The sequence below is a fragment of the Strix aluco genome, chromosome Z (genome assembly GCF_031877795.1).
Source record: "Strix aluco isolate bStrAlu1 chromosome Z, bStrAlu1.hap1, whole genome shotgun sequence".
Classification (NCBI taxonomy): Eukaryota; Metazoa; Chordata; class Aves; order Strigiformes; family Strigidae; genus Strix; species Strix aluco.
The window spans coordinates 50,105,943-50,119,899 of NC_133971.1; the positions used below are offsets into that span (position 1 = coordinate 50,105,943).

General features: G+C 37.2%; 1 protein-coding gene across 1 annotated transcript in view; it reads right to left on the reverse strand.

Moving 5' to 3' along the window:
• Positions 1–13,957, reverse strand: part of COMMD10 (COMM domain containing 10) — a 110,615-nt gene that overhangs the window by 92,900 nt on the left and 3,758 nt on the right. Inside the window, exon 4 of the mRNA XM_074813159.1 lies at positions 12,991–13,146. Within this exon, the coding sequence (XP_074669260.1) occupies positions 12,991–13,146 (156 nt within the window). The remainder of the gene's footprint in view (positions 1–12,990; positions 13,147–13,957) is intronic.

A 13,957-nucleotide genomic window follows, 5' to 3' on the forward strand; every position in this document is an offset into this window, starting at 1 on the left:
GGGTTTAGACTTGCATAGCTGAGAGATAATACCCCAGTCTCCTGACTTCAAGTCAGTACTCAAGGAGCCACTTCAGGGTAGTTTAAGTGCATCTATAGTTACTTTCCTTTACAGGCAGTCTGACTGATCTGAGGACAGGCTGAAGCAGTGCAATTGACTTCATTTTTGTGAGGTTTTTAAAAACTTCATAATAGAAACAGGATGCCAAAAAGAACCTCTTACTGACTCATTCTTTACAGGTACTACAGAAAACAGTCTTCTGTTAGGCAGAAGCCTAACAAACTGCTTCAGATAAATTAGGACGGTTACAGTAACACAGAAATTAATTTCATGCTCCACTGGTATATAGGCCCACACATTTGATTTCCAAATACTTTATTCCTTATTTTGAGAGGCCATTCAGTTCAAAATGATCTGGTATTTGTGATGACTTAAATGTTTCTGCACATGAGAAAAAAATTACACCTTGTTTCTATAAAGCTTTTTCTGTAAAAAAAACAAAAGAATATGCAAGTGTAATGGCACTATTTTTCCTGAGTTACACTCTCCTCATTTATTTCTACCAAATGTGATAGATCTGTAAGAGCACTGTATGAGTTTACACACAGCAACTACTCTTGGAAGTAAGTTCAGTATTACTACATCAATGCTAGAGCGCTTACTTAGTTAAAAGGCTACTTTAATTCACAGTCTATAGTAAATATCGATAACTTAAGACTCCAAAGTCTAAACTTCTACTATTATAGTGGTAAGAATGAGTAAGTAACGCTATAGGAGATTGCATAATAGGGGGGACAAAACCCCAGCCTTCAGTCCATTCTTGAGGAATTAGACTTATAGCTGGAGAAATAAGGTTAAAGAACTACCCTTGAATAGCACCAGTGTGAGCAAAAACTATTAGATACTTTAAAGATCTTTAAATAAAATAAATAAAAAGATAAAATTTAAATAAATTTATATAAAATAAATAAATAGAATAAAGATACTTTAAAGAGCCTGACAAATTCAGAAAGTGAGCTATACAATGTGGCTGCTTGCAGTAATGGGGAAAATCAACAACTCTATGTCTCTGCCCACACGTACCTTAGAAAGGAACCTATTCTGCCCCCACAGGCAACAATTACAGAAAGAGAAAAATTAAATCCTGTTTTAACAAGAATTTTGTTTTGTTAACTCAGATACTAACTCATTCATTTCAGCTACTTTTCCCTCTAATCTGAGAGGAATAGCCCAACTTTAAAGATTAAAACATTTCCTGGAACAATCTGAATGAGCTGTTTATGTAATTTAAGACATCTATAGTATTACTCTTACTAAACCTGTTATGAACAGTGAAGTGAGATAATGGGATATGAAAGACATCTTCAGCAAATATTTTACTCATTACAACAGCATATATCACACTGACACAAAACATTTAATAATATTTTCCAGCTAACAAAATATATTTAGGAAATAAATAATCCCTTGCATAAGTATTTTTCTGGTGCAGATCTTTCACTTACAATACAACTTTCAGTTCTAACCAGATAACATAGAGGAAAAATAGTATGGCTATCCTTTTACTCAGTTTAATTCTTGAAAGAGAAGCTTCCATAGTTCCTCCACTGAAGATCAAGTACTCCTCATTTCATAGTAAAAAAAGAAAGAATACTCACATTTTAAAATTTGGGGGTCCCCTCCCTTCATCTTTCAACAATCATATTAGACAAAATGTACCATGTCATAGTTACGTAAGTGAATACCTTTCATTAAGTACTACAACACGTATAACATATGGTTTTAATAAATTAACAGCTTTGTATGGATGGGAGAGGACTAAAGGTGTATCCCACGTTAAAAAAAGCATTGGTCTACAACATAAAACTAGAGCGAACCATTAAGTCTGCTCTCTAAAATTTACAGCCTAAGATGCCAATTCCACTCTTCATCAGCACACTCAGCATTCCAGAATCAAAACTCCAAATTAGATATGAAAATGTCAGTTTTGCCTGCTGTGATGATAAAAATAATTTAGGTAAGAGGCCAAGAGAAGGATGAAAAAACATGTCTGACTGTGAACTTCAAAAACTCTGTCTGCTTAAAAATGCTAGTGCAGAGGAGACACCAGCAGGATGAAGCCAAAAGTGTATTCAACAGGGCAAACAAATATTAAAACAGAAATAAAGGTGCACGTTTTTAAGAGGAAGGCAATGAGCAACAGGCACAATTTGGCAATCATCACAGGTAGGGTCTTCATCACAGAAATATTCTGTAATCAGGAAGAGAGTGTTTCCTTCAAGATAAGCCCCAGATCAAACATCAGTTTCCTACTGATGGGAAACTAGCACTGGGGGCAGGGGAGACGACTGCATAAACACACTGATTTCTATTCTTGATTGTTGCTACTGACTTCAGTTGTATTCAGGTGGCATAAATATCTTTGAAGGAAGTTCTGGATGTTGCAACTTCTTTTCAGCAGGCCTCACTGTAACAACTGCTACATGGGTGTGGAAGTCTGCACTGAAAAAGCTGGATTTTCACATTGGTTGCATAAAATTTCTGCCTACAGTCCTCTACCTATTTTGAATAGCAATGGAAAAACCTGATGGTATCCAGTATTTCAAAATCTGTCTCCCTACTGTACAAGCATATTCCACTTCAATAAAATTCACAATCTCCATTTTATAAAGGGATTACTGAGGCATTCTGTGGTTTCAGTGAAAAGTAATCTTCAATGGAAGATTTAAAATTTGTAAGACTTAATTTTTATCCAGAGATATGAGTCACAAATTAAATGAACAGCAACTTCAGCTGACAGTACTAGGCAAATCTTCAAATTAAACCCAAGATTCAGAGCAGGGACCACAAAAATTATATGTAACTATCAATAAAAACTTAAGTATATCCACTCATCCATAAAAAAAAAAAAGTCAGAATAATATGTTTTTGTTAAAAAAAGCATGAAAGTCTGTAATTGAAGACAGTCGTAACACATACGCACACCCAAGTTAAGCAGAGGTTGCACAGTCAACTACAGTGCCTCTTACTAAATTTTAAGACTGGATTTTGCAACCTTAATGATAGTTTTGCAATGCAACTTAGTCATGCAGTCGTAAGAAAATAAGAATCACTGGATAGATCATATCTATCTAGTCACAATACTAGAATGCAATGTCAAATCCAATTCTGCGTTAATCTCAACAGATTCTGCAAGACCATCAGCAAACAGAAAAACAAAACAAAAAGGAAAGCAGCAACTATGTTTTTCACCAGGAGACAAGAATATTCTAGGCTCTGAAGCAGTGCCACATGCTATGATTGTCTCTAACTAGAAATAGAGGTAGTTGTAAAATAAGCGCAAAGAAAGGGTTGGATTGGGTCAGGCAGGCGCACAGTGAATTTACAGAATCCTGTAAAAACACTGACCAAATAGAACACAATTTCCCAAGGAAAAAAATATGAAATTGTAAAAAACAAGGAGAAACTATTTATGTGGCTTTGTATCTTAGCCTCAACAGAAGGCACTCTAAGACCAACAGACTGAACATAGCTTGGGCCAAAGACTCAGTCAAGTGATTAAACCAAGTGAGTGGGATAGAGAGACACTGAAGAGAGTCACAGGCCATGCATTGTTTGCTGTGCAACTCTTGGATCCCTTTCCACAACCTTCCCTAATGATATCAGTAACTTTAAAAGGCAGAAAAAAAAAAAAGTAAAATGAGGAGCAAAAGTGTTTTAATTTTGTAAACTGGGAGTTTCAGCTTGTAATCAATGCTAGAAAAAGCAAAAGGAGCAAGCCAAAAAGCCAGTATCTCAGTTACCTCTCAGAGAGGATTTGAATATTAAGAGCATATTAAAAATAGAAAAAGAGACCGAGATTTAACTCTAAAAGAAAAATCTGCAAAAATTATGTACCTAAACCATCTTATTTGGTGAATATATAAAATGAACGAGATTATTCATCCAAGATTGGCTCTCTCCTGGAGGGTTAATTTCATCTGACTTCCCATTTTTGTCTGCAAGGATAAAGTCCTACTTCTCTTCAGCAAACCCTCCTTAGCACATATGCCAGGAAAAGTTATATTTTCAGACTTCTTCATTCAATACTCAAACTAAAACCGCTCACATCTTTAATCTTTGGATTAAAAAAAGGAAAAGACACACACCAAAAAGTAGCCGTTTACTTCAAAAGGGAGGAAACAAAAGAAATAATATGACATGAAATTAGTAGAGCAAGACTAGTGCTAAGAAGCAACAACTTCAAAAGACTTTTCCCTAATTGAAGTTACTGCAGGTTTTAATCTTTACATGTATTTCAACCGATAAGCAGCTAGCTTGAAAGCAAACAGAAAGGGACTGTATGAGAAACATTAGAAACAGCATTCAAGTTTCCAAAATCCTAGTATTTAGGGATTCACTTTGTGCAAAAGGTGAAAGTGGTGCTGTGCTCTGTCTCTCTCTCTGGGAATCTGTGGTCACAAAGTTGCAGTAAAAATATGCACCAGTCTACAAGCACTTATATGGAAAAGTCATAGCTGACTGGCTCTTTTATCTAGTAGAAGAATATATAGCAAGATCCAATGGTAGGAAGATGAAGTTAGACAGATTTTAATTAGAGATAAGGCACACATTTTTATTAACCATAAAAAATAACTCAGAAATTACCTGTCATTTCAAGCCCTGAAATCACAACCAGATCCCTTTTCAAAAGCTGTTCCACATATTGAAGAAAAATTATGGTTTGTATTACACAGGAAGTTACACAAGGTGAGCATGGTACTCTTTTATAACCTTAAAAGAACCTATTTTGCATGTAGGAACAGAACAAATGTTTCAGACGTTTGTAAACATTCTCAAAATGTACCTTCTTCCAACCTTTATCATTTACACTTTCTTTATAGAAGACAGCAGAGAGTAAGAAGAATTGGAAGAAACTCATTTAAAAAAATCCTCAAGAAGTAGTACCTGAAAGTTGTAAACAATTAAAATATCTACTAACAATGCTGTCTGAGTGGAAGATTAATCAGACTCAGATGTGCTGTAGCTGGCTATTAAAGTGTATCTCAGTAGGTATAAAACTCTTGTCTTTACTACATCTTTCATTATTTGCATTGTCTTTGCCACTGTCTGTGATGGCATCAGATAATGGAAGTTGGTTCACAATTCATTGTGACAATGCCCATAGGTACGACACAGTCTTTGTGACCTCTGTTTGTCACCATAAGAATGACTAGTGGATCAGACACTAACAAGAAACTGAAAGATTCTTTCTGTTTGAGCTGTATTCTTATTTTGCATTTCTTCTGATATGAGAAAGAATTTTTCCCCCATGACACACACAGAGCATGCCAATTCTCTTCTTTTTTGTCATAACCACCATAGGATGCATGTGTTTCAGAGTATTTCTGTAGATTTGCCAGTGTTTAGCAGAGGGAATTTAGCATATTCACATTACATATATTCCCCTTAGCAAGAAGGCCAGTTTCTGAGAAAACTACTTTCAGAGTTTTTCCCATATGGCCTCAAACAGCCAGTCAAGATACAGAATTGACAGCTCTGTCAAGAATTTTGGGTACGTAACTTCACTAGTTGCATTCCCACGCATCATTATATTAAGTAATGCTGTCTGAAAGCTATAAAAAACTTCTCCTGCTTGGCAACATAAGACTCTTATCTTTTTTATTATATATATTTTAAAGATACCCTGAATAGTCTTCCAAAACAAGAAAGCTATGAGTCATTTAGCTTGACCTGCCTTCAAAAGAGAAAAGATTTACACAAAGTACCAAAAAAAGATACAGAGAACATAATGGGGGGGGAGAGGTAGCGACAGAACTGATGAAAAATTGCCATGAGAATTCAGAGTGAACCCTACTAAAAAGCTAGCTCCTCTTCACAGAAAGAAAAAATTACATTTTAATTTGATCCATATGTGGCACAATTTCTAAACCAATGCATTAGCAAAGACTTAAAAACTGGATCAGATTGAAAACAGACTATTATCACTGGCCTACCATTCTAGAGGCCAAATTAAGAACGCATTCAAAGAAAAAACTGCTACAAATACCATCATTCTAATTGATTAGGAATGTATTATACAGCAGAATATAATAAAGAGACTGCCATATGAGTAAAGATTCAAAGAACCAGTTAATGCAACAGGAGAATATACATAACTAATAACCCTGTGCAGCTGAAGACTACCTATAGTTCAGTGAAGAAAAATTAAAAGATAAAGTAGAGAAAATAAATACTATTAAACAGTACAGCTTTAGTTTAACTATACAGTTTTTTTAATTTCTCAAGACAACACCACCAACTAAGCAGTATGCACCAAAAAAATTTCAAAAACCTATGTTCAAAAAAGAACATTTTTTCTCTAACAATTAGAAGTAGTGTTCAATACGCCACAGAAAACTTCATCTAATCAGTATTCTAGGAAATACTTGTTTTGTTGCTCTAACAAACTCAATTTGGCTTGTCACCCTAATGAAGCTCATCAGCCAGCGCATTACCACCTACATCTCTTGCATAGAACTGACAGGCCCAGAACTCAGAATACTAGTTTTTACCAAGTTGTAGTTTGAGGGCGAGAAGAGAATCTGGTTTAACAGAAATAACACATCAATACAAGCAAAATATCTGTAAGGAATTACTTCTCATAATAACTAGTCGTCTAGAGTCCAAATCTGAGCACTGCTGCAAGCCAAGAGATGAAGTGGCCTACTTTCACAAAAACAGTGATGAGCCAAATTAATTAGTAATATTATAAAATAATAATCCTGGACAGTCCCACTAGTTTTGGCCATATATTGATCAACTCTCAGTTCTTCCGTCAATTTGCCCAAAGGTTCCAATGTTTGCATGATATGCAAACCATACCTCTAAATTTAAAAAAACTGTCAACTATTTTATGTTGTCTTAAAACAGAAATGAAAGATTAGTGCCTGGTCCTTCTTGTGTACACTGCAGAAAACAGACTTACTAGCAGCATTTCAGTGCTTCCAAAATACACAGCTTCTAAATACCAGATGCCAGGAGAGACTCAGAATTATTTTGCCACTTGGACTTTAGTAAAACATTTTAAAATGAAGATAAAATGCCGATTAGAACTTCCTTAGTTACACTGCAAACTATCTTGTACACAGTTTCCCTGAACACCCTCTCATGCTGGAACAGAACTATCAGGATCTCAGTAATACTAATCACAACCCTGATTCTGTGCTCACAGCCAGATGAGAAATCCCATGCATACATGCCCGAAAGCTGTTATAAAGAAAATTCAGAGTTCGTAAGTGTACAGAAAAGCACATGGCAAGCAAAAGCATGAAATACTCACATATACTGATATGCAGTGACAACAAAAAAGCCCATATATATTTTTAAAAGAGTATGAAAGGAAAAAATCTGTATTCACAGAATCATGTAACGGTTTGGGTTGGAAGGGACCTTTGAAGATTACCTAGTTGAACCCTCATGCCACGGCCAGAGACATCTTTCACTAGATAAACTGTTCAAAGACCCATCCAACCTGACTTTGAACACTTCCAGGGAGGGGGCATCCACAGCTGCTCTGGACAAACTGTTCCAGTGTCTCAACACTCTCATTGTAAAATATGTCTTCCTTATATCCACACTAAATCTATCCTCCTTCAGTTTAAAGCTGTTGCCCCTTGTCCTGTCACTACAGGCCCTGGTAAAACATCTCTCTCCATCTTTCTTATAAGCCCCCATTAAGTATTGAAAGACCACAATAAGGTCTTTCTGGAGCCTTCTCTTCTCCAGGCTGACAACTCTCTCAGCCCTTCTTCATAGCAGAGGCGTTACAGCCCTTGCATCACTTTCGTGGCCCTCCTCTAGATCTGCTCCAACAGGTCTTTCTGGTGTTGGGGACCCCAGAGCTGGACACAGTACTCCAGGTACTCTCATAAGAGCAGAGTAGAGGGGGAGAATCACCTCCCTCGACCTGCTGACAATAGTTCTCTTGAGGCAGCTCAGGACACGGTTGGCTTTCTGGGATGCAAGTGTACATTGACAGCTCAAGCCCAATTTTTCATGCACCAGTATCCCCAAGTCCTTCTCTGCAGGGCTGTTATGAATCCATTTATCCCCAAGTCTGTATTGATACTGGGGATTGCCCTAAGCCAGGAGCAGGACCTTGCACTTGGCCTTGTGGTACTTCGTGAGGTTCACATGGGGCCCACTCCCCAAAGTTGTCCCTCCAGATGGCATCCCTTCTCTGTAGCAAATCAACTGTACCACTGAGCTTGGTGTCATCCACAAACTTGCTGAAGGTGCACTCACTACCACTATATCATTGATGAAGACATTAAATACTGTTGGTCCCAGTCCAGACCCAAGGCAGACCTTGATTATAAAGCCACCACATAAAGTATTAATACTCCAGGCAATCCCATACCATATTCCAGTATGGTCTAGAAACATATTAGTTTCTTCCAAAATACAGCAGAAATATGTCAGACAGATAACACGAAAGATATTCATGGAACAAGAAACTTCCATGGAATGAGAGTGACAAATCAGAGACTATGTAGTTTAAAATAAAAACAAGGAAGACCCCACTCTTCTTTAGTATTTCTCATTATAAAAAAGGGGATATATGTGTTAAAACCAAAAGATAATGGATATCCTGTTTTTAAAAAACGTCAATACATATCACTTTTCCCTCAAGTGGTAGAAAATCAGAAATCAGGCAAGTACACAGACTGAAATCTCCAGGTTCATTAAGTAGGATATTTCACAAGTGATAGACAATGATATTTGAGCATACAAGACAGCTTCTAAGTCATAAGGTAAGGCAGAGTTTTTCATCAAACAGGTGAACTAGAGGATTCCACTCCTATGCTTCCATCCAAGGTGCCAAAGACTAGATTTTCTGATCAGTACAGTAACTCTTATATTTCTGGAATCTGAATCACTAACAAAACTACAGGGTACACCTGACCAAAAAAGCATCATTATGAATGCAACTTCAACCATACACAGAGCATGAATAAATTAAGTCTTTAAAAAAAAAAAAAATAAAAAAAAACCCAAAAAAATCCAAAACTCCCCACCAAACACCAATCCTCAAGATTCCTAAGGAAAACAAATGTCACTCCTATCTTCAAGCAGGACCCAGGGAATTAAAGGCTGGAAACTAATCCTGGAAACCATTTTCAGGCACATGAAGAACAAGAAGGTGACTTGAAGTATTCAACATGGATTCACAATGAGGAAGTCATGCTTGACCAACTTGATAAACTTCTAAAATGAAATGACTGATTTGGTAGACAAGGTGAGAACAGTGGCTAGGGTCTATCTTGACTTCAGGAAGGCTTCCAACACTGTGTTCTGTAAGATCCTCATACACAAGCTGTCAATGTATGATGATGATGCAGACAGAGAGGTGGACTGTAAACTGCCTGAATGGCCAGGCCCAGAGGGTGGTGATCAGAGCAACAAAGTCTAGTTGGAGGCCAGTAACTAGCAACATGCCCCCAGGGTAAACATCAGGTCCAGTCCTGTTCAAAATCTTCATTAATGATCTGGATGATGGGATAGAACGTACCCTCAGCAAGTCTGCAGATGACACAAAACTGGGAAAAGTGACCGATACACCAGAGGGTCATGCTGCCATCCAGAGGGACCTGGACAAGCTGGAGAAATGGGCTGACGAGAATCTCATGAAGTTCAACAAGGGGAAGTGCAAAGTCCTGCATCTGGGGAAGAACATCCCAGGCACCACTACATGCTGTGGCCCACCGAGCTGGAAAGCAGCTTTGCGAAAAAGGACCTGGGGGTTCTGCTGGACACCAAGCTGAGCAAGAGCCAACAATGTGCCCTTACAGCAAAGAAGGCTAATGGTATCTAGGGCTGCATTAGGAGGAGTATTGTCAGCAGGCTGAAAGGCATGATCCTTCTCTTCAAGCAATAGCAAGGCCACACCTGGAGTACTATTACTAGTTCTGGGCTCTCCAGTACAAGAGAGACATGGACATACTGGAGAGAGCCCAGTAAAGGGCCCCTAAGACAATGAAAGTATAGAAGCATCTCTCCTATGAGGAAAGGCTGAGAGAGCTGGTACTGTTCAGCCTGGAGAAGAGAGGGCTCAGGGGGATCTCCTCAAGGTATATAAATACCTGCAGGGAGGGTGCAAGGAGGAAAGAGCCAGGCTCTTTTCAGTTGTGCCCAGTGACAGGATGCTCTGCCTGAATATAGAAAAACATTTTTGCATTTCAAGGGTGATCAAACACTGGCACCAGGTTGCCCAGGAAGGCAGTGGAGTCTCCACTCTTCCAGATGTTCAAACGCTGTCTGCACGCAGTCCTGGGCAAGTGACTCTAGTTGGCCCCGCCTGAGCAGACAAACTGGACCAGATGACCTCCAGACGTGCCTTACAACCTCAACCATTCTGTGATTATGCTGCTAATAATTATGACATCAGAACGGTCATATTCTTTTTATGTACCTAATATTGTTTCTGTGAGAGAAGTAAACAGCACAAATCATTAACTTATCTACAGACACATTTATAGGGTCAATTGTTTTAAATGTTATAGCCATACATACATGCTCAGACAGTATTAATAACTGGGTGCACATCTCTTTTTATACAGAAAGAAGTTAATATAATCTCTAAATCAATCTAAAAACCTAAGTGTAAATCTAATCTAAAAAGCTAGCATGCTGTTCTAAGCATTTTTCAGGATTCTGATTTTTTAACTTTGAGATGATGAAAGTTTATAGCAAGTTGGCTACTATAACAATGCATGACAAGTAAGAGAATATTTTGCCCACCGTTTCTCAAGGTATAGAAAGACAATACAGCAAATATATGCTGATAGCCAATTACCTATAAAATATAAAAGAAAATAATAAAGGGATCATGCAGTCATAATACATTACAAGATGATTCATAAGATAAGAAGATGGCAAGGTCTTCTTCCATTATCCCATGCAATTTTTACAATATTTTATGTCTTGTGCTTTGTTAGCAGAATAAATACATTATTTAGCAGCTAGTTCTGTGAATTGAGACTTTGGGTTAAAGAAAGTTCTCTTGAACTTTGAGTTTTTCACTCAACTAAAGTCTACAGGATTAAGATGTTTTCAAAACAAATGGAGAAAGCAAATTCAAGTTTAACCTCCAATTACACCTTAAAATCTGCAGTCACACTCAAACTGATACTCAACTTGTCATCTAGGCTAGGAAAATAAAAGAAAAAAGGGGGTGAAATTATGCTTTAAGCATACGTAGATACACACACCTATATTTAAACCTGCTTTCATGCTAAAAACCAAGTTGCACTATGATATTTTGGCAGTTGCTTTTCTGCAAGCTTAGTTACAAATGACAGTTTAATACTGCTTGATACGGGATGTAGTATGCTAACAAAATTAGATGAGACAGCGGTGAAGTCAAAAAGAATCTTCAAAACTGTAACATACACCAGAAACACTGTATGTTGCAGGGCTCACAAAACTGCAGACAAGAAACAGAGAAATGTCATCCCCAAACTAGGTCACAGAAGGACCACAGGTATGTATGGTACAAGTTCTAAATAAAAGAGGATCAAAGGTGTTTTTATTGGTTTCTCATATGCTGAAGATCTATCAGTAAAATATGTATCAGTTTATTGTCTGAAGAAAATTCTCAGACAGGTGCTTTGTAGGGTATCTTCAGAATTGTCTTCCATTCTGCACATATATGCTATATTCTGAAAAGTTAGCCTCATAACCTTCCGTGATTTCACTTGGTTTTTCAAATTACTCACCTCCTTCAATGGACAGTCATACCTGCCTATACACTCACTGTACTGCTGACCATTTAAACTTTGGGACTTGCATGCCTGGCATTGGTAAATATAATTTCAAAAAGACAGAAGCCCAAAATGTCTTGTTCAACTCAAATTTTTTTTTGCATACTTACATTATCAATCATTTACTGGATTAGGTTCATGAGTTATTACAATTTTGCACATGAAAATTCCACAAGTTTTGTGTCTAAAATAACCCAGTTTTACAAAGGATCAAATTTAAATACTTTGGAAAAACCATCTGTGATGCAACTCTGAATATCTTTAGTCTGCTCCACAGACATATCTTGACTTCTCAAAATGTGCATTTTACATCTAAATAAAATTCTAAGTTTATTAAGGTGTAAACCTGCTGGTATAAATTATGTTGTTCTATTTCTGTCAGTGTATCATATGTACCTTATATATAAAATTTATTTTCTATGTATATTTTACTAACCAAATCATAAAGTAACAATCCGAATCTTATCTCGACAAAATATATAGCAAACATTAAAATAAAGAATAATTGAGTCAGTGTTCCACAATTCTTTTGAACCATTTGATCCTGGCTAACACTGACATGTTCTCTATACAGCTTCTGATGTAGTTGAAGGCTTATTATGAATCAGCAGAGGGATGTTATCACACCTTTTCATATATGTAAACATTTATGCCTGAAGACACAATGAAACTGCCACAGCATGTACCAAAGTTTTAACTGGTCACAGGCACATATGAAGCAAGACTATTATGCCATCATAGAAAGTATCTCAAAATCATCATAAGTATCTCACAAAATGCACCATCCAACCACCTCACAAAATTAAAGATGGCAGGAGCTCAGATACACTTTAAGTGCAGAGAATCAACAGGCTGATGAGCTAAACCACTACAAGTGTTCATGAGCACATTTCACCCTTGCCCTATTATAAAGCATGTTCACAAACATCTCCAAATGGTATGTAGGTTGCATTACTTTACATTGCTAACAGTGCACATAAAGCAAGGTTCCAGCAGCTCAGCTAACACGTAACGTCTCTTTAAGACAATGGAACTCCACTGCCCCAATCACAATTACCTACTACCTAATAAGTATCCTTTTTATTTTCCAGTACCTTGGTTTACCACAAACTTTGTATCTTAGTTTAAACTCCTTGCTTTAAAACAAACCTACACACGTTTATTCTCTCTTAGAAAAAAACATTACCTTCTGAGGGGTCAAAACTCTCTGCCTGAACTTTTCAATCGTATCTTGACCTGCAGCCGCCCATGCACTGGCAAATGCTTCCGCTTTGTCTTGATCCAGGTGAATGCTTTGCAGCTGTTGTTGCAATGAAGCAGGCTTCAAATTATGATAGACTGCCTGTTAAAAGGAAAAATAACTGTTGTTGTACAATACTGCTCTACAAGTTGTGCCAGACATATCCTACCACAGATGGCCACCATGTTCACACAAGATTTTTACTAGTAACTCTACTGTGGGACTGCAAGCGTCCTGCTGATCTTAACCCTCTGACTGAGAAGACAGAAAAGTGTATCTCAATTGTATCTCAAAACACAATATTACGAATGACTCTCGTCAAGACAGACAAACTATGAAAAAAATGCTTATACAAGTTAGATCTGAGTATATGTATATGTTTCCACTGTACATAATACAAAAACAGCTACCACTGAAAAAACCTGAGCTTTGAAGTCAATTGTGACCATGAAGAAAGGACAACTTTTCAAAATTCACACTGTTCAAGCAAGCCTGAACTACAAGGTAATACTCTGAAAAAACAGGAACAGCTTGCCAAAAAAAGATGAGTTAGATGTAATGCCCCTATTAGCATCAATTTTTGTGGTAAACACTCCATACAGTATGCTGGTCCACTTTCAAAACAGGACTCCATCAGCACCAGGGCAGGGAGAGAAAAAAAACAAGGCAAAGACCCTTTGTCTTTGTCTATGTATAGTCATTATCTATAATGTGTCCATAGACCAAAGCTGTTAAAAAAGTTATGCTCTGACAAAATAAGCTGCTACACTTAGAAATGTAGCTATCAGTGGGAAAACAAGAGTCCTCATACAACATGTATTCCATCTGGGACTCTTCTTTGGGCAGATATTAATATCCTTTCCTTTTTTTTTTTTTTAATGTAAAAGATGTAAGTCCTAGAGGAAACTGAACT